The sequence below is a fragment of the Lemur catta genome, chromosome 19 (genome assembly GCF_020740605.2).
Source record: "Lemur catta isolate mLemCat1 chromosome 19, mLemCat1.pri, whole genome shotgun sequence".
NCBI lineage: Eukaryota > Metazoa > Chordata > Mammalia > Primates > Lemuridae > Lemur > Lemur catta.
In genome coordinates, this window is record NC_059146.1 from 435,713 (window position 1) to 453,631 (window position 17,919).

A 17,919-nucleotide genomic window follows, 5' to 3' on the forward strand; every position below is an offset into this window, starting at 1 on the left:
GTATTATGACCAAGTGTAAGTCTAGCCGGTCAGTTTCAGAAAGTGACCAGACCGGTCACGCTAGAGCTGGTCTAGGAGCAGCAATTCTTCCCGACTTGTGAAGCCTGTTGCTTTATTCACCAGCAGAGATTCCGAAACATTACTCTCTCTACCAGAGGCAAAGTGATGGAAACTGGATATTTGGCTAGTTGAGGTGAAGGTCGGTGGAGGGTAACTTGAAATAATGCTTGTGAAGTGCCTAGCACGCTGTCTGAATAAGCTCTCAATAAGTATCAGCTACGATTGTAATTAGCTTCTTACCTAAGAAGAAAATCACATATAGGTACAATGTTACAGTGGGTTGAATTGTGTTCTCCGGAAAGATATGTCTAGTGCTAACTCCTAGAACCTGCCAATGTGACCTTCTCGGGAAATAGGTTCTTTGCGGATGTAACTGAGTTACAGATCTCGAGATGAGAACGTCCTCGATTCAGGGTGGGCCCTAAATCCAATGACCGGTGTCCTTATAAGAAAAAGGAGAGAGACACACAGGGAGGCAGCCACGTAAGGACAGGGACACAGATTGGAGTCATGCCGCTGAGCACCAAGGCCGAAACTGGCCAGGTGGGATTCTTGCCCCTCCTAGCACCTGGATTCTGTATGTCCGGCCTCCAGAACTGTGACAGAATGAATAGATTTTTGTTGTTTTAAGCCCCCAAGTTTGTGGTAATTTGTTATAGCGATTTTAGGAGACTAATACAAACGTCAAACCGAGAAAAAGGATGTGAGAAGGTGCAGTGTGGTTTTTCACAACAGAAGAGCATGGATCGGACTGCAAGGGTCTGGGGGAGACATTTAGAGTCACCTGGGGAGGTTCCAAGTGTCTCCAGGGCGGGGCACCAGAGAGGGAGCATGTTATGCTTTGAAAATCTCTGCCATGTGGGGTCCCCCACGGGGCTGGCTCCGAATAAGCATGGGAGATCCAGTGGTATAGGTAATAACTGCAGCATCTTGGATGGAGACCAGGTAATAATCGTTTAAAGAAATGCCACTCTGTATTTTGTTACCCAGGCAACACAGGCAAAGGACAATAAATTATCTTTACTTAAGCCATTTGCATGAGAATTAAAATGTTAAGATATTGGGTCTAGTATTAATTCTCCAGGTCTCTTGATGCCTGCTGAGAGAAATGGTTCAGTTATTCTTATAGCTGTGTTATTTCCTGGAATGTTGGAGAGACGTGGGCAGGACAAGTGTCAGTCTTTGAGCCTCTGGGCTGAGTCCTGGGTGTGTCTCCATCTGCAAGTCTTGTCATTCATCCGTGGTCATGGTACGTCTCAGCCGTCCTCAACTACTTTCTGCTTTTTAAATAAAACGAAGAAAACAGTAACACAGGTAATCCATGTCCATTGTAAGACCATTAGAAAATACAAAGAATTCAAATGGCACAGAATTTAAATTACTCATAATCATGTCAATGAAAGACTGTTATTGTTAATACATTGGTGCATGTCCTCAGAGACTTTTTCTATGCAAGCATAAGTGTATAGCTACAAGAATTTGACCACAGTATACACACTATATATACATAATACACACACTATATATACATAATATACACACACTTGCTTTTCTCCTTTTTAACTGTTTAATATATATTACAAGCTTTGGATATGTTACTAAGCATAGAGCTACTGCAATCATTTTTAAAGGCTATATATTATTTCCTTTTAATAATTTATTAAAATTTAATAAATCCCTCATTGCTGGACATGTATGTTACTGTGATTATTCAGTGTTATCAGCAAAACTGAAATGAGCAGTCTTTATATGTTAATATTGACTGCATGTCCAGGATTATTGAGAATTCTTTAGAACTGGTGCCAAAATGACCTCAAGAGCATTCTCCCTCCAGCAGTATTTGCGGATGCTGTTAACCCTTGATCTCCCAGACTGGCAGTTATCAACCGATTTAATGTCTGTCAATCTCTTAGGTAAAGGAGATGGAATTTTGCTATAATTTGTATTTCTGTGACTGTCGGCACTTTCTAAAAGGTGATACTCATCCCGCAACTCAGGTGTGCAAAAGGCACTATTTATGTTTCTGTACTCACCTGATCTTTTCAGCTTCTGAGTCCTCACTCCACTGGGGAGATGGAAACTTAGTCTCAGTCCCCCACACTCTCCCCTGAGTCACAGCCAAATTCCAAGGGACCGAGTGCGGAGGCATTGGGTGTGGGTGTTGGTGTGTGCGTGGCTGGGACCCAGCTGACTGGCCGTGTCACCCTGCCCACACCAGCGTCTAGTGAAGTGCGATGGCCGTCTTCCCATGGGGTCGCTGGTCACCCATCTCTGCAGGATTAAGGGACACGAAGGAGCTTTCAGTTCCGGCAGTTCACCCCGCTATTTCTGAGGTGCCCTTTGGGTCACAGTCCTCATTCTGCTGCCCGGTGACAGGCTGGCACTGGGGGTGGTTATGAGGCTGTGAGATGTCCCGTTTGCCTTGACACACCGCCACGTCCCTCAGGCAGTCATCATGGACCGCTGAGCTGTGCAAACGCAGGAAAGGGCAAAAAGAGATAGAAATACCAGTTTAAAACATCTGCTGGTATTTCAGAATATTATCCTGCCACGTTATTGGCCAATAGCACTAATCTTTTTGTGAAATGCCTGTTCTTGTTTTTTGCTCTTGCCAACTACTTTCAATTTTCCCAAAGCACCATCCTGTACTTCCCAATGTCTGTGCATGCTTCTTCCTCTGGTTACCTCCTGCTTTAGCTCCATGTTTTATCATAGCTCCATTTCCCTCTGTAATAAGACCTATCATGCTCATGGTAATCGCGTATTTGTGGGCAGTGTAGACAATAAAACCTGCTAAAGCAATTGTCCTCATTGAAATTCTATACTACTTGAAGTTAAGGCACTATGTCATAGACTTTTTTTTTTATCCTGAACATATTCCAAAACAGATCTAGATATATAGGAATAGTTTAAACTCTCGGTAAATACACAAATAAAAATGAGGATAAATAAGTAGTAGTGGTTTAATGCACAGGGTCTACAATAGGACAGAATTGAGTGAAGTTGGAGTTTGTTGTTTATTAGTTATATGACTTTGGGTAATCTATCAATCCTTCTAAGACTCAGTTTTCTCATCTATAAAGTGGGGAGCATTATAATGACTTGGTAGTAGTTGCTATAAAGCACAGTGCCTGCCACGTAGAAAGCAAGCAACAAGTACAGGTGAGACGACTGTTAATAGATATTATTAGGTGTAGAATGGAAAGGCTGACACACTTATGGCTTTCTACTTCGCTGATCCTTCATAGAAAGCACAGCAAATTACTTAAATCAAGTAATTTATGCTACAGAAGCAAACAGAAGGGATTAATATTTATTTTGCTACTCTGTGTGTTAGGCTGGTAAAAATAATGTATTCAATGAGCTAGCGGGTATTTGAGTCTTAGATTTTGTTTTTATTACTTTTTAGGAAGTGCGTGTTACTTGACTTTATGGCAGGAATTATGAATGCAAACGGGGCAGAGACCAAGCAGCTGCCACCAGTGAACGTAGCAGGGTGAGGAGTGACAGGAGTGACAGGGACGGTGGCAAATGCCAGAGCCGCTCCCCTTCTGGGGTGGGAGAGGGGCAGCTGCTACTGAGCTCTGGCCGGGTCAGGGCAGGGATGCAGAGCCCACCCCACCGTCTAGTTTCCAAGAAAAAGTGCAACTCTAGAGTTTTTTTTTTTTTTTTGGGTGAAGTTTCCTAATTTCTAGAAGTTGGCAACTAATTCGAGCATTATTTTAACACACTGTGCAGGCCAAAGAGCCATGTCTGCAGACTAGAGCTGATTCCCTGGGTCACCCACCAGCTCCTAACCTTTGATTGGAGATATCATTAACATTTTCAAGAAGCAGTAGAAATTTGGCCAATTTTAGGGTTTAAAGGATGATAAAACGTGACACAAGCTTTGTCCAATGTAACGGGAACTCTTTGTAATGCCTCATCCAGGCAATTTGCATGAAACATTGGTGAATTTTTAAAAGAGTTCCCACAGTAAATTTGAACTCCCTTCATCCTCCCCAGTAATTCAGTGTTAAGGTTCAGTGGGGTCTGTTTCCGATCTCGGCTCCTAAGGAAGCAGCCCGGGAGCTCCTAAGCAAACTCCGTCCTCCCGACAGGCCCCTGCATGCCATCAGCTTGAGAGAGCTGTAGCTCAACAGGCAGATGGCAGCAAGGAATTAACTTGAACTTCAGCAAGACTGAGGTTTCCATGGGAACAGAGGAAGCAGCCATGCTGCCTGGCGTTTGAGCTGAATAGGAAACAGCTCAGCCTCAGAAACATGGCTGCGACTTCCACCGCGGTCTCCATACATGCTCGGCTTTTCCCTCCTAAAGTGCTTCACCTTTACATAATAACAGGATAATACATGATAGTTTGGTGCATGCTTGACAGGTTAAGGTGTGAGTATCAAATATGAGAAAGTATAAGCATTTCTAATTGCTGAAATCTGGAAATCATTAATTAGCTTTAGTGGTCTGCACCAGAAAATGGATACTCTTTTTTTTTTTTTTTTTTTTTTGAGACAGTCTCACTCTGTTGCCCTGGCTAGAGTGCTGTGGCGTCAGCCTCGCTCACAGCAACCACAAACTCCTGGGCTCAAGCGATCCTACTGCTCAGCCTCCCGAGTAGCTGGGACTACAGGCATGCGCCACCATGCCCGGCTAATTTTTTCTACATATTTTTAGTTGTCCAGCTAATTTCTTTCTATTTTTAGTAGAGACGGGGTCTCGCTCTTGCTCAGGCTGGTCTCGAACTCCTGACCTGGAGCGATCCTCCCGCCTTGGCCTCCCAGAGTGCTGGGATTACAAGCATGAGCCACCGCACCCGGCCAGAAAATGTATACTCTTTACTAAGTAATCCATGACACACAGAAAATCGTTGTTTTAATTTTTGCTTACTGTAAAAAAGAGATAATCAAATAAATTTGTTTTTTTTTTGTCCATGTGGTTTTCTTTTAGGAATAAATTATATTATTAAGTATTTTGTCTGAACTTCCAGGCACTCAATTAACGTTGAGGAGTGAGGCACTCTGGGAAGTACTATGCTCCTCTGAATTACTGATGGGAGGAGTCAATCTCACTTGTGTCTGTCTCTTATCCAGAGACGAAGTAAGGAGGAAGCTGAGGGAGCTTGAGCTTTACGTCCCCTTGCTTGAATTGGCCACTTCCAGGGCCCGGGGGACCCTTCAGAATGTTCACATGGCCTTGTATTAGGTCATCACATACGAAATGTCCAATTTCAAATCAGAAGTATAGTTTATTACATCTCAAACAAGAAGCAGTACGATTAATCAAAGTGTGCGCCTAAACTATCAACACGGTTTTGCTTTCTTAACAGTAGCTTGTTTATGCCAGCAGCGAAGAAACCTGGGGAGTAGAGTGAGTGGGGATGAAATCACAAAAGGTGTTTTCCACAGCCTGTTGAGGATGGAATATCTTTCCTTGCAATAAGTGGTCCAAAGCCTGGAAGAAGTGGCAGTCAGCTGGTGCAAGGTCTGGTGAATACGGTGGATGACAGAGAGTTTCCAAGTCCAGCCTCTGTAGTTTGAGCAGCGTTGTTTGTGCGACATGCAGTCGAGCGTCTTGCAAGAGGATTGGCCTGTCTCTACTGACCAGTCTCGGCTACTTAACCGCAAGTGTCCTCATCATTTCATCCAACTGGTTGCAGTAGACATGCACTGTAATCGACTGACCAGGTTTCCTGAAGCTGTAGTGGATACTACCAGCACTGGACCACCAGACAGACACCATTAGCTTTTCTGGATGAATATTCATTAGGTTTTGGACTGGGTTTCTACACTTCATCTGTATCCAACCGCTGTGCTGACCACTTGCAATTGTCAAAAAGAATCCCTTTTTCATCGCACGTAACAATATAGTGTACAAATGGTTCACCTTTATGTCGTGACAGCAGATAAAGGCAAGCTTCGAGACCATTTCTCTTCTGACACATTTAATTCATGTGGAATCCATCTACCCAGCTTCCTTACCTTGCCAATTTGTTTCAAATGATCCAATATTATTGGAATAGTGATGTCAAACCTTGCTGCTAATGCAAGCGATGATCTCTGAATTGTGGCGTTTCTTCAAGATTTGTTTTCTTCATTACATTTTCCATATTTTCTCCAATCAGCACAAATTACTTTTATATTGGAAAGAACTGCATTATATAGATGTGACAATTTCACAAGCAAAATGATTAGCTTCTAAAGGACAAAATCTGTGTCTCTTTGTGGATTCTTCTGATGCAAGCACACCATCTTCCACAGAGTAGACGCTTAGCAATGATTTATAAATGTCATTGATAATGACACCAGTTTTGAGCTCTATTACAGGTCTAAGTCTTCGGGTCTTTGGTAGCCTATGTGAATTTGTTATTGGTAATAGAGTTCAGGAAATGCAAATGTTACTTTATGATTATAAACCTTAAAAGAGGTAAAATGTATTTTCACTGAAAGAAAAATTATGTTTTGGTTTGAATGCCAATTTCAGTACCAGACATTTTAGAGATGGAGTAAACTTAACTTTAATACTCATTTCCAAAGAGTCTCAGTTATGCCATCTGGTCGGCCCATTTCTCCGGGCAGTGGCACCTGTCCAGAGGGGTGGGCATCTTGTAGCCTGTCCCCAAGTCATTTTGTGAACTATGTGATTTGCCACGCTTCTTCATGGGCACATTTCAGTAGCCCTTTCCCTCTGCTGCTCCCTGCCCCTCTTTATGTCTTCTGGGCACACTCCTCCTCCCACCCCCCTTTGTCACAGGGCAGGGACGGGACGTCCTCTGGCCTCCATCGAGCGCGACCTACTGGCCAGACCGGCGCTGGCCTTTCCCTTTCAGGCACCTTGTTTGCGTTAATATTAGAACTTTTCGCATTGATTCTGCCGGGCGGCCGTTGCAACCTCATTGCAGAGGAGGAAACCGAGGCACACGCTTCAGGTGGCAGACTCTGGACGGGACTGGCCAGCGGTTTGGTTCGGAGCAGGTCTGGCGCCAGGCTGTCCAGGCTGGAGGGGGGCGTCCCTGCCCACCAGCTGGTCGGTCCCCTGGCTTCCCCCGAGAGGTGGTGATGGTCCTAGGTACAGGCCTGGAAGCAGGATCAGCCAGTTGTTCGCCAAGCACGTAGAACGGTGCCGGGCACCGCACAAGTGCCACGTAAGCGTTTCAAAGAGAATAGACCGAAGCCCTTCGGACTCCAAAGATGGCAATGGTGGAGTTTCAGGCCTGCTTTTTGTTCCACCCCAGGTCCTAGCAGCAGAATCACACAGAGACCAAACTCGGTCTCTGAACAGGGAACAGAGTTCGCTGCCAAAGCACCCACGGTCGGTCCCCCGGTACCGGCAGACCCCTCTTGCCCGCGGCCGGTCCACGGCGGGGGGTCCACTCGCCTTAGGTCCCCCAGGAGTGCGGAGCTCGCGGGCCAGAGCTCCTTAGCGCCGACCAGTGGACTCCCAGTGGATCCCCAGTGGGTACCCAGTGGATCCCCAGCGCCCACCAGTGGATTCCCAGTGGATCCCCAGTGGGTACCCAGCGCCGACCAGTGGATCCCCAGTGGGTCCCCAGTGGGTCCCCAGTGGATTCCCAGTGGATTCTCAGTGGGTCCCCAGCGCCGACCAGTGGGTCCCCAGTGGATTCCCAGCGCCGACCAGTGGGTCCCCAGTGGATTCCCAGCGCTGACCAGTGGATTCCCAGTGTATCCCCAGTGGGTCCCCACGCTGCGAAGCCCAGATCCGGGTCTGGCCTGCCTCTCCCATGTCGTCACTGCCACCTGTTCTTTCCTCGCCGCGGTCCAGGCGCCCCGGCCAGCTGCGGGTTCCTCCACCCCGCCGAGCTCATGCCCACCTCAAAGCCGTGGCGCCCACCTGGAAATGTTTCCCCCAGATCGTCGCACAGTCAGCACTCCCCATTCGTGTCACCTCACCACGCCACCCCCTCCCTGGATCCTCGTCGGGCTCCCGTGCAGAACAGGGGCCTGGAGAGTTTAAGGGACGGTTAGGAGGAAGTGAGCACAGTCGGGCGGCCGGAGTGGGTGGGGAAGCTTAGCCATCCCCGGGCCTGGAAGCCGGGGCGCGGCGACAGGGACTGGAACCTCCGGGGAACCCAAGGGGAGTCGCTACGGGCCGGAGGGGCCCACAGAGCTGCAGCCGCCAGCGGGGCGCGGCGGCCGAGACCCCGCGGGAAGGAGCGGGGTGCGCGCCTCTCTCCCCTCCCGGCCCGGCCTTCCGCCCCCTCCCGTCGGTGCAGCCCGGACGCCCGGGCCAGCCTCGCCGGCCGGGGGGGAGAGGCTGTCGGAAATTCGTCCTCACTTTCTCTTCCCAAGTCATTGTTTATCTTCTCCCCTTTTATCTTTTTAACTGCACTCTCTGCAAATCGTCTTCTTTTGATTTGCATGTTTATTGTCTGTCCCGGCCCCCAATTCCGTCTAGAAGGTTAATATCCTGAGGGCAAGGCCTTGGAGTTGCTTTTTTTTCTTTCTTTCACTTTTCATCTCTGCGCGCCCAGCGCCGGGCCCCGAGCCTAGCGCATAGTAGGGGACAGCACTGTTGGAGTCTGGCACACAGGTAGCGCGCCCCGAGGGAAAAAATAAAAACTCATCAGGGTCGTTTCTCTTTTTTTCTTACAGAAAGATCAGGCGGCCGAATACTTCCCGGCGCCGGGGCCGGGCTGCCCCTCCAGCCCCCACCTCCGCGGCCGGGCAGGGCCGGCAGGTGCCAGCGCGTCCCCCCGCCCCGCCCCGCCGCGCGCGCCCCGGGACGCGTGTGCCCCGCCCGGCGCGTCCCCAGGAGCGCCCCCCCGCTCGGCTGCCCGCCCGGTGCGGGGACGTGCGGGGCGTCCCGCCGAGTCCCTCTCCGGGCCGGTGCGAGCGGGGAGGGAGACACCCAGCGCCGCTGCGGGTTATTTTTAGCCGGTAGCCGAGCCCCCTGCCCGGGGCGGAGCGGCCGGAGGCGGCGGGGAGGGAGGGCGCTCCCGGCGCGTCCGCGCTCGCTCCCGCGGGGCTCTCCGCGCGCCGGGCCGGGAGGCGCAGGGAGCAGCTGCCGCGGTGCCCTCCTGCCGCGCGCGCGGCTCTCCCGGGACGGCGCCGGGCGGGGGAGGGGACGGAGGGGACGGGAGGGGACGGAGGGGAGGGGCGGGAAGGGGCGGGGAGCGCGCTCCTGCGGCGGCGGCGGCGGCGGCGGCCGTCCTCGTCCCTGCGCTCGAGTGGAAGCGGGCTCCGCAAATGGCTTGTCCCGCTCTCGATCTGGACGCCCTGCAGCCCCTGCAGCCCGAGCCGCCCCCCGAGCCTGCCTTCTCCGAGGCGCAGAAGTGGATCGAGGTAGGTGCCGGCGGCCTTGCAGGGGCGCCCGGAGCCGCTGACCCGCGCACGCTCGGTCCGCGGGTCCAGCCTCGCCTCCCCCACTGTCGTTGGCCGGCTGCTCCAGGTCACCCGCCGGGGCCCGGCGAGCTGGGATCCCCTGGAGCTTTGGCACCGGCGTCCGGGCGAGGGTGGGCGTGAACGGGCGACACTGCAGTCCGCCGCGCGCGCGAGGGCAGCTGCGGTCCCCGCGCCCGCGTCCCTCCCGCCCGCCGGCCTGGAAATCTCAGCTCCGAGCGCCGCGGAGCGAAGCGCTGCAAACCCGCAGGACGCTCGCGTGCCGCATTTCGGGGCATCTCGCTCCCCGTCCCGCATTCCGCCTCTCGGGCCCTCCCCGCCCTCGGAGCGGAGTTGGCGGCGCCTCCCCCGCGGCGCAGACCCGCCGAGCTTCTTGCCGTCTTCCCGGCACCGGCTCAGGTGAGAGGCTGGCGCAGCGCACAGGGCCGAGGGCCCGCGGGGGCCATCTGCGAGCTCACCGCCCGCGTAGACGCCGCCCAGCCATCGGCAGCCCCCGCTCCAACCCGGAGACAGCGCGGTGGGCTCCGAGGTACCGGGTACCTGGCCCGGTGGGCTTGTTTCGCTTCGTAATGACTCGGGGACAGGCCAGCGACATCACTGGCGCTCTCGGCTCAGGCCAGGACGCGCCAGCTGGGCCGTCCCGATTCGCGCTACCTGGAGGGGCAGCTCCAGGTGCCCTGTGGGCGGTGGTCAGCACGCGGGAGGGGTGACAGGGGGAAAGGTGGCCCCTGGGATTCGCGCATGGAGGCCCTGCTGCAGTGGGTGGCCTGTGCTGAGGGTTGGTGGGAGGCATGAACGTGGCCTTGCTTCCCGCAATGACGGGCGGTTCAAGGAGGAAGCTGCCGCTAAGTCATGACCCAGCAATGCTGGAGCCTCCAGTCCTGTCTGTCGTCGGTGACTCCCCGTCCTCCCGGCACCGGAGAGCTCACGGTGCTGCGGGGGTAACAGAGCTCCGATGCGACAGATTTAAATGTACTGAGCTTTCTGCAGAAACACCCTCGTCTGCTGCCGCTCTCACCTGCAGCGGAGACCCGCACCTTTCCGGTTAACCTGCTTTATGCAAACCTGAGTGTCGCCCAGAGTTCGGGAACGTCTGTGTAAAATAGGGTTAAAGGGGCAGAACGATAAACTCGAGGCTTGATGCTGGAAGCCTCAGGCACGTCTCTCATGATCTGAGAGCTCAGTACGAGATGAGAACAGGCCCTTGGCTGTTTGTTTTTGCTGCGTGGCTGGAACGGTTTGCCGTGGGACGGGTGCTCTCCGTGCTGCGTTCTCAGGCTCGCAGGACACACAGGGGACATTTGCTGTTCCCAGCTCAGTGCAGAGTTAGATGACTGTATCTTCCAGGTTCTCGAACTTCAAAATGCTCAGGGGAGATGCTGGGTGTGGGCGGCGGTGAGAGGAGGATATAAGAACAGAACAGTCTTACTATTCTTGAAGCCACGTGATTTCTTCCCAGCTTCCCTCATTGTAAGTAGCATCCACATACTCTGCTTTCGAAAACACATTGTGGGATAAGTTACATACAAGAAAGCAAAGTGCACAAATCTCAGGTGTTCGCCTCCATGAATTTTGACGAATGTGTATATTACTCGGGCCCTCACCTAGATCAGGATATAAAACATCTCCTTTGGCCCAGATTATAGCCTGCTTTTAAGAGGTGGTATATTCCAGGCCAAATATTATGTAGTACAGAATATTAGCTTTACTATTCGGTTTCAGAAAAGGAAGAAGAAATTCCTTAAGAAAGTAGAGGCCAGTTAGGGCCTATAGAGTTTGACATTATTCTTGGTACTTTACCATGCATGCCAATTTAAGAATTGAAAACAGTGTCAGGGTGTGCATGGCTTTAGGGCTAGGCTAGGCAGCCCGGCCCAAGCGCTGTGTGTGCATTATTGAAACGGCCTATCTCCTTTCAATCGCAGAGTTCGGTTTCAGGGAAAGGAGACCCTCCCCCTCGCAGACTATATAAAAACATATGTGCTCCAGGGAAACACAGAGAACTCCCGCTTCCTTCCTGGAGGTTCCTCTTGAAATGTAAATGCCCTGTCTGCAAACCGGGGGACCCGGGAGAGTAACAGATGGTTTTGCAGGCAGTTGCCCTGTGAACAAAGATTCCTTGGCTAATATCGCACTAATGTAGTACTTAGTGCAGCCGAATTCCTGGGAGGATTGTTATCTCGAGACAATTGCATCTCTTTGAGGGGCCTGTTGTCTCTGGCAACATCCTCATTGGTAGGGCTTTGTTTTTCACTTTTGTTCACTTGGTGATTAAATTTCCCATAGGTTCCCCCCCCCCCTTTTTTTCTTTTTGAATAGTCAGGAATTTCAGCCTTTCAGAAAAATGTTCCCTTGGGTGTAGCAGGTTAATAAACAAACTTTGCTGCCTGCCTTTCTTCCTCAGTCCTTGGTCTTCCCTGAACCATGGGCTCATGAGAAAATGTCCATTCTTATTAAAGGCTCAGGAAACAAGCTCCAGCACATAGCTTGCGAGTGAGGAATTTCTCGGCCTGCAGCCTTGGCTATTTGAGGACTGTGTTACTGGGCAGGAAACTCGGCCTGGGGACGGTCCCGCACCCCACTTCTTCCTTAGCTGGCAAAGGTGACAGGTCTCCTGGGCTCGCATGGTCACGGACCATGTGGGGACAGCCCGGTGATGCTTCCAGTGACTTTTTATAGCTGAGGGTGCAGGCTGCCTGTCTGACTGTGGGTTTGGGAAGACTGCGACAGGAAACAGCAAACTTCAAGTAGGAACTCTGGCGTTCCAGTAGGAACTCAGGCAGAGGCGTGACTAACCGTCTTCCACGTTCCTTTTGTAGAAGCCCTTCCTCAGCCAGGGGCAATAAGCACAGCTCAGGGGCCGGGAGGTCAGACCTGGGGGCTGAGCATCGTGGGGCTGAGTCCTGGGTCTCTCGCCAGCCAGCTGGGTGACCTTGCGCAGCTGCTTTTCCCCTCCTGTGGCTCCAAGTGTTTTCTTTGAAAGGTAGCTCTAGTTGCTCACAACAACAGAAATGACAAGGAGATATTGTTGAGAGCCTCTGTGAAACAGGCTAATAATGGCTCACCTACTTCATAGGAGTGCTGAGAGGACTAAATACATTAATATGTGTAAAATGCTTAGAATTGTGTCCAGGACTTAGGAAGTGCCGTGTAAGTGATGTTCGCATCAGCATTGCCATTAGTGTTGCTACTGCTGTTACTCCTACTGCTCCCTTCACCACTGCTATGGTGTGACTACTATTGTTGTTGCTATTGTGTTTTTCTGTTGTTAACAAAAATTAAGGTTGTTTTCTAAAGGAATTATTCAGAACACTAAATTTCCAGGGTAGAAAATATAATTCGGTTACCTACTGATTTCCTCCTATTATCTCATTTTATTAACTCCGGACACCTGGGCTAGAAATTAAGTAGATGCCACGTGTCCTCCAACTTGCACGAAAAGTGATTTCAGGATCAGAGGAAAGGCTGTAATATCTACTCATAAAATGATCCTGGAAGTCCATGAAGGCTTAGAAAATTATTCCTCAATATCGTGCTGAATATTTAATGTATAGACATTGTTACCAAACTCCAAGCAGAATGCCTGATGCCTCTCCTCTTGTAGACAACCCAATATGAAATCGTTGTACCAATAGTGGATGTCCAAATATCCATCTCAAATGCAGCAGTGTTTTGTTCACTGTCATTGTGGCAATTCCTGCTAGGAAAAATAATAATTTGTCCATCAATTTTCCTTCCTCCTTCCTCCCTTCTTTTCTTCTCTTTCTCTCTCTCTCTTCCTTCTGGTGGTGTTTGTCGAGTTGCGAGAGCTTGTTGGTAGGTTGATGACTGTAATTTTCCTGGGCCCCCCCCCACCCCTTCGTCTCTCCACTCACGACAACATTTATCTGTTCTAATCTGCAGTTCTTCTTTCCAATGCCAAACACTTTCTGAAGAAACAGCCGTCCTTCAACTTAGTTTCGGTTGTGATTTGGAGCAGGTTCCCAGGCCTGTAGGGAGGGGCTGGAAATTTCAACCCCACTCAGCCTTCCTCCTCAATTCCTGTGACTGTAATCATGGCATGCCCGTGGGGCCTGGGGATGAATACAGTCTTATCTGTGACTAATCTATATCTCACATGGGCGGGAACTAGTGCCGGAAGGATCTGTTCCTCCTTTTGGTTCATTTCTCCCTGCCCACATAGAACTGTTTTCTTATTCAACTGGGACCTAATTCCGAAGATTAGAAGCTCTGAGGACTCCTCAGCTCTCCAGAACGGAAAGATGTTGTGTGGTTTGGAAGTCGGGAGAAGGTCTGAGTAGCCTTTGAGATGACTTAGCCTTTGGTGGCCAGTGACATATGGCGTTTGTGACGTAATGCCACCAGTTATATAATACATCCTGTCATTCTGATTCTCTGTCTCTGTAGGGACTTGATTCTTACATCTTTTCATTACAACGAAGATTTAACTTTACAAACGGTCCCCCAGTCATTTGCCTCAGCCTCCGCCTGCAGGAAGAGCCCAGGGAGAGGAAGAAAGAACTTTCTGGCTAGATCTAGAAAGCCCTGGTGGTCTGAATCGCTGTGTAAATCAGAGCAGGCCGCATCTTTCTCTCAGTGACATTCGCATAGTCTGGCCTGTCTGTGTACGGGGCTGCTGTGACACAATGCTGTCATGTGGTGGGAAGACAGTGAGGTCCCACGGATTGGGGGAAAAGGGAGGCGGAATGGGAGGTGGAGCTGGCACTTCTTGCTCCAATATCTCCGTGGAAACCAGTTGCATCGAGCAAGCCCCGAACGGGCAGATTGCGCCGTGGCCGAGGAGGGCTCGGCTGAGCCCATGTTCCCAGCCACTGGCGCCCTCGGCCTCCCGCTCGGCTGCTGGGTGACAATAGGGCCGTGATGCGGACAGCTGGCCTCGATTCTGCGGGTGGCAGTCAGTGCTAGGGGGGACTAGGCAGCCCTGGGCATACCGGGAATTGGCCTGGCAGCTTCTCTCTCTTGCTTTAGACCATTCTGAAGCTTTACAGTGTCACGGTGATGATAATTATGGTAACGATGCTGAGGCTGCTAATGGGAGAAGCCAATGTTTATTGAGTGCTTATTATGTGCCAGCGTTTGGCTAAATTCTGGGTACAGTTGGCGTCCATGTCTGTGGTTCAGCATCCGTGGATTCATCCAACCTCAAAATATACATTTTCAATCCCTTATAAGAAAGTACTGTTATTACTGTTACCCCAATTTACAGATGAGGAGATTGAGGCTCTGAAGGCTTCAGTATCTTGTCCAAGGTTTCGATAAGTGTCAGAGCTAGGACAGGAACACAGCAGCCCTGCCTAACTTCTATGAATACACGTATATCTCCAGATATCCAAAATTTGTAGTTGAGGAAATTGGGGCTTGTAGGAGCTAGGAAACGTGTCCAGGGTTACCTAGTTGGTAAGCGCTTGTTGTAATCAGGATCCAAACCAACCCAGGCTGTCTGAGTTCACAGCCCTTGCTGCTTGATCTCCTAGATTGCTTCCCACAACTAGGACCACGTGTGAAAATTCCTATAAGGACTGAGCTTTCCCTTCCTGCGCCTGTGCAGCTCTCCTTGGCCCCACCTCCTCCCGTGTGGATTTCAGGAGCTGCGGCTCCCTGGGTTGTAGCTTGTCTCTTTCAGCTGCAGGACGGAGGGTCTCTTCCCTGGGACAGAGCACCTCAGTGTTACCCGGTAGGTAGCACTTCGGGGGCCCTCGAGCAAGAAGAGTCAGGCTCCTCACCTTTGCTTGCTGCCTTCAGACCTAACGCTCCTAAGGAGGAACAGGGCAGCAGGATTGCATGAGGTTCAGAGCTGCTGGAATCCGGCTTCCATGTCCTGTCCTTACTGCCAGGGCTCCGAACCACCCACTGAAGTTTTATTAGGGCAGATGGCTGGTGGGTAAGTAATTAGCTTAAAAAAATTTTAAGCTTGCTGATACATTGTCTTAGGATTTCTTAAGAGGACAGATAGTCTAGAACATTTTATGTTTATGATATTAGAGACCATGGCTCCTGTTTATAGCTTTGTCTCCCCTGCCTGGCCCATAGTGGGCATGAATGAAGGCATAATCTGTGTGTGTCTTTTTTTTTTTTTTTTTGAGACAGAGTCTCGCTCTGTTGCCCGGGCTAGAGTGAGTGCCGTGGCGTCAGCCTAGCTCACAGCAACCTCAAACTCCTGGGCTCAAGCAATCCTCCTGCCTCAGCCTCCCGAGTAGCTGGGACTACAGGCATGTGCCACCATGCCTGGCTAATTTTTTCTGTATATATTTTTAGCTGTCCATATAATTTGTTTCTATTTTTAGTAGAGACAGGATCTCACTCTTGGTCAGGCTGGTCTTGAACTCCTGAGCTCAAACAATCCACCTGCCTCGGCCTCCCAGAGTGCTAGGATTACAGGTGTGAGCCACCGCGGCCGGCCTGTGTGTGCTTTTAACGTCTGCTAATGGAGAAGGTGTGTTATTCTTTGCCTTTACATTCCCGAGAGAGTTTGGGTGAGGACCTAATACCTGTGTGGCCTGTTTTGGTTTGTTCTCCAAATACTGGTGTGAAGGGACTTTTCTCGGCACTGATGTGTTCAGGGGCTGTTGGCCCACTTGTCTGAGGCCTTTACTGCAGCTCCTTCACCTTCACCTGAGAGTTCTCCCACCTGGACAAGATCGCACCTAGGGACAGTCTTGGTGCTGGGTTCAGCCCAGAGGCAGGTCCTCCTAAGGGCCTCTCTTGCAGGCACCCAGGCCCATCCTGAAGAGCTCAGTGCCCTGACCAAGGCTGCTCTGCAGCTGCTGGGAATCTTGGCTGCAGTGGGCATCCTGTCACATTCCAGCCTAACCCTCATCATTTTGCATTTTGGCCTTGATTTTCACGGTTGAGGACCGAATCAATTAACACCAGTTGATTTTTCACTAAATTGCTATCATTGGAATTAGATTTTCCTTTTAAGTCTAGTTCACTGTTCTGTGATTTTTTAAAAAAAATGTACAAGATAATTTTATAACATTTTCCCTCATTTGTTCCTAAGGATGTGTGTGTGTGTTTATGTTTGAGGCAAATGAAAGGTATCAGATATGATCTTATTTTGGGGGAAGGACAGGGTGGGAGATAGGATGACTTCAGTGCAGTTAGAATGAGGAAAGCGTAACAGAACTTTGTTTTTCGGTGACTGAGAAATATAAAAATAGCCTAAGCTGGAGGGTTAATAGATAATACAGGGGAAAAAAAATAGTTCTCTACAAAAAAAGGAACTCAACATTGGAAAGACTTCTGCCTGGACATGAGATGTTATATGTCAAGGAAGGATGATGTCATGACATTTGGTTCTGCCGGGGTAAAATTCCATGTTTCCTATATTGAAAACACTTCCAAAGAGATGTCCTTATGCATCTAAGCCTGGTGGGATGGCTGTTGTATCTCAGGGAATTATCTTTGGCACGAGGGAAAAGACAAGGTGACATTAACCGTATAACGTGCACGTAGGGAATAGCTTGGCCGACACCTTTTTCCACAGTCAGCTGTGCCCTGGTATCTGTGCTGAGACCGTAAGAATAAAATACCGGTTAGCCTGGGACGGCTCCGTGTTCCACCGCCCTCATTCTGCCGGCTACGGTCACGCCCGTGCAGCTATTGCGGGCTGCAGCGTGGCCTCCCGGACACAGGTCAACTTAGAAGCTGGGGACTACCCCACCCATTTGTCCCTAAATAGCCCATTAGGAGGCCATGTAAGAATACACCTGCCCTTGCTTTTTAAATAAAGGTCAGGAGCAGAAAGGCTTGTGGCTTTTTCAGGTCCTTGACCCAGCACTGTTAGGAAAAAAAAAATCCTCCACCTTATTTTTTACTGAGAGGGTTCACCAGGTGAGGAACTGAAGTTACGTCTATTGTGCTGAGTGCATAGCTGTCTTTTCCTCCCCTAAGAAACACTTAAAAAATGATATTTCAAGCAGTTATTTTGTTTTAATTGACTATTTTATTCTAACTGGAATTGAATGGAGGCTGGGATAAGTTCAAATAGTTCAAAATATGAAAATAATTATTTGGGACACTTGGCTATCTCTTATTTGTAAGTTTGCTTCAGTATAAACAGAGGTAGAAATAAGTGTTAATGTGTGAAGATGTGCTTTTAAAATTCCTTTCCTGAGAAGTGTTTACTGAGCTCCAAAAATGAGCCAGGCATAGTGTCAGGAACCAGGGTCAGGCAGGGAACAAAGTAAACGTAGTTCCCGCCCTCACAAAATGCACAGTGTCGTTCGGGGAGGGAAATATTAAGTAACAAATCCATAATTGCCATTTGGGATACATGCTATGAAGATGAAGAGTGGGGGTGGGAGGCTTAAGAGAAAAATACTCTTCAGGTGGACGAGGATCCTTAGTGAAAGTAATTTTTAAGCCAAGCCCGCTGATGGGTTCTAAGCGGGAGCATTAGATTGAGGCTAATTTATTGAGAAAAGGGTGTGAGTTTGCATGTAACCCACACTTTTAGTATGATCATGCTTTGAACAAGGTAGGGTAG

At 49.9% G+C, this 17,919-nt stretch overlaps 1 protein-coding gene across 8 annotated transcripts in view; it reads left to right on the plus strand.

The window, feature by feature from the left end:
• Window positions 1–9,213: 9,213 nt before the first annotated feature.
• The window catches only part of LIMCH1 (LIM and calponin homology domains 1), a 235,436-nt gene continuing 226,730 nt past the window's right edge, over window positions 9,214–17,919 (plus strand). For all 8 annotated transcript variants that reach the window (XM_045531728.1, XM_045531727.1, XM_045531724.1 and 5 more), the window contains exon 1: window positions 9,214–9,353. In XM_045531728.1, the coding sequence (XP_045387684.1) occupies window positions 9,258–9,353 (96 nt within the window). In that variant the 5' untranslated portion in view covers window positions 9,214–9,257. The remainder of the gene's footprint in view (window positions 9,354–17,919) is intronic.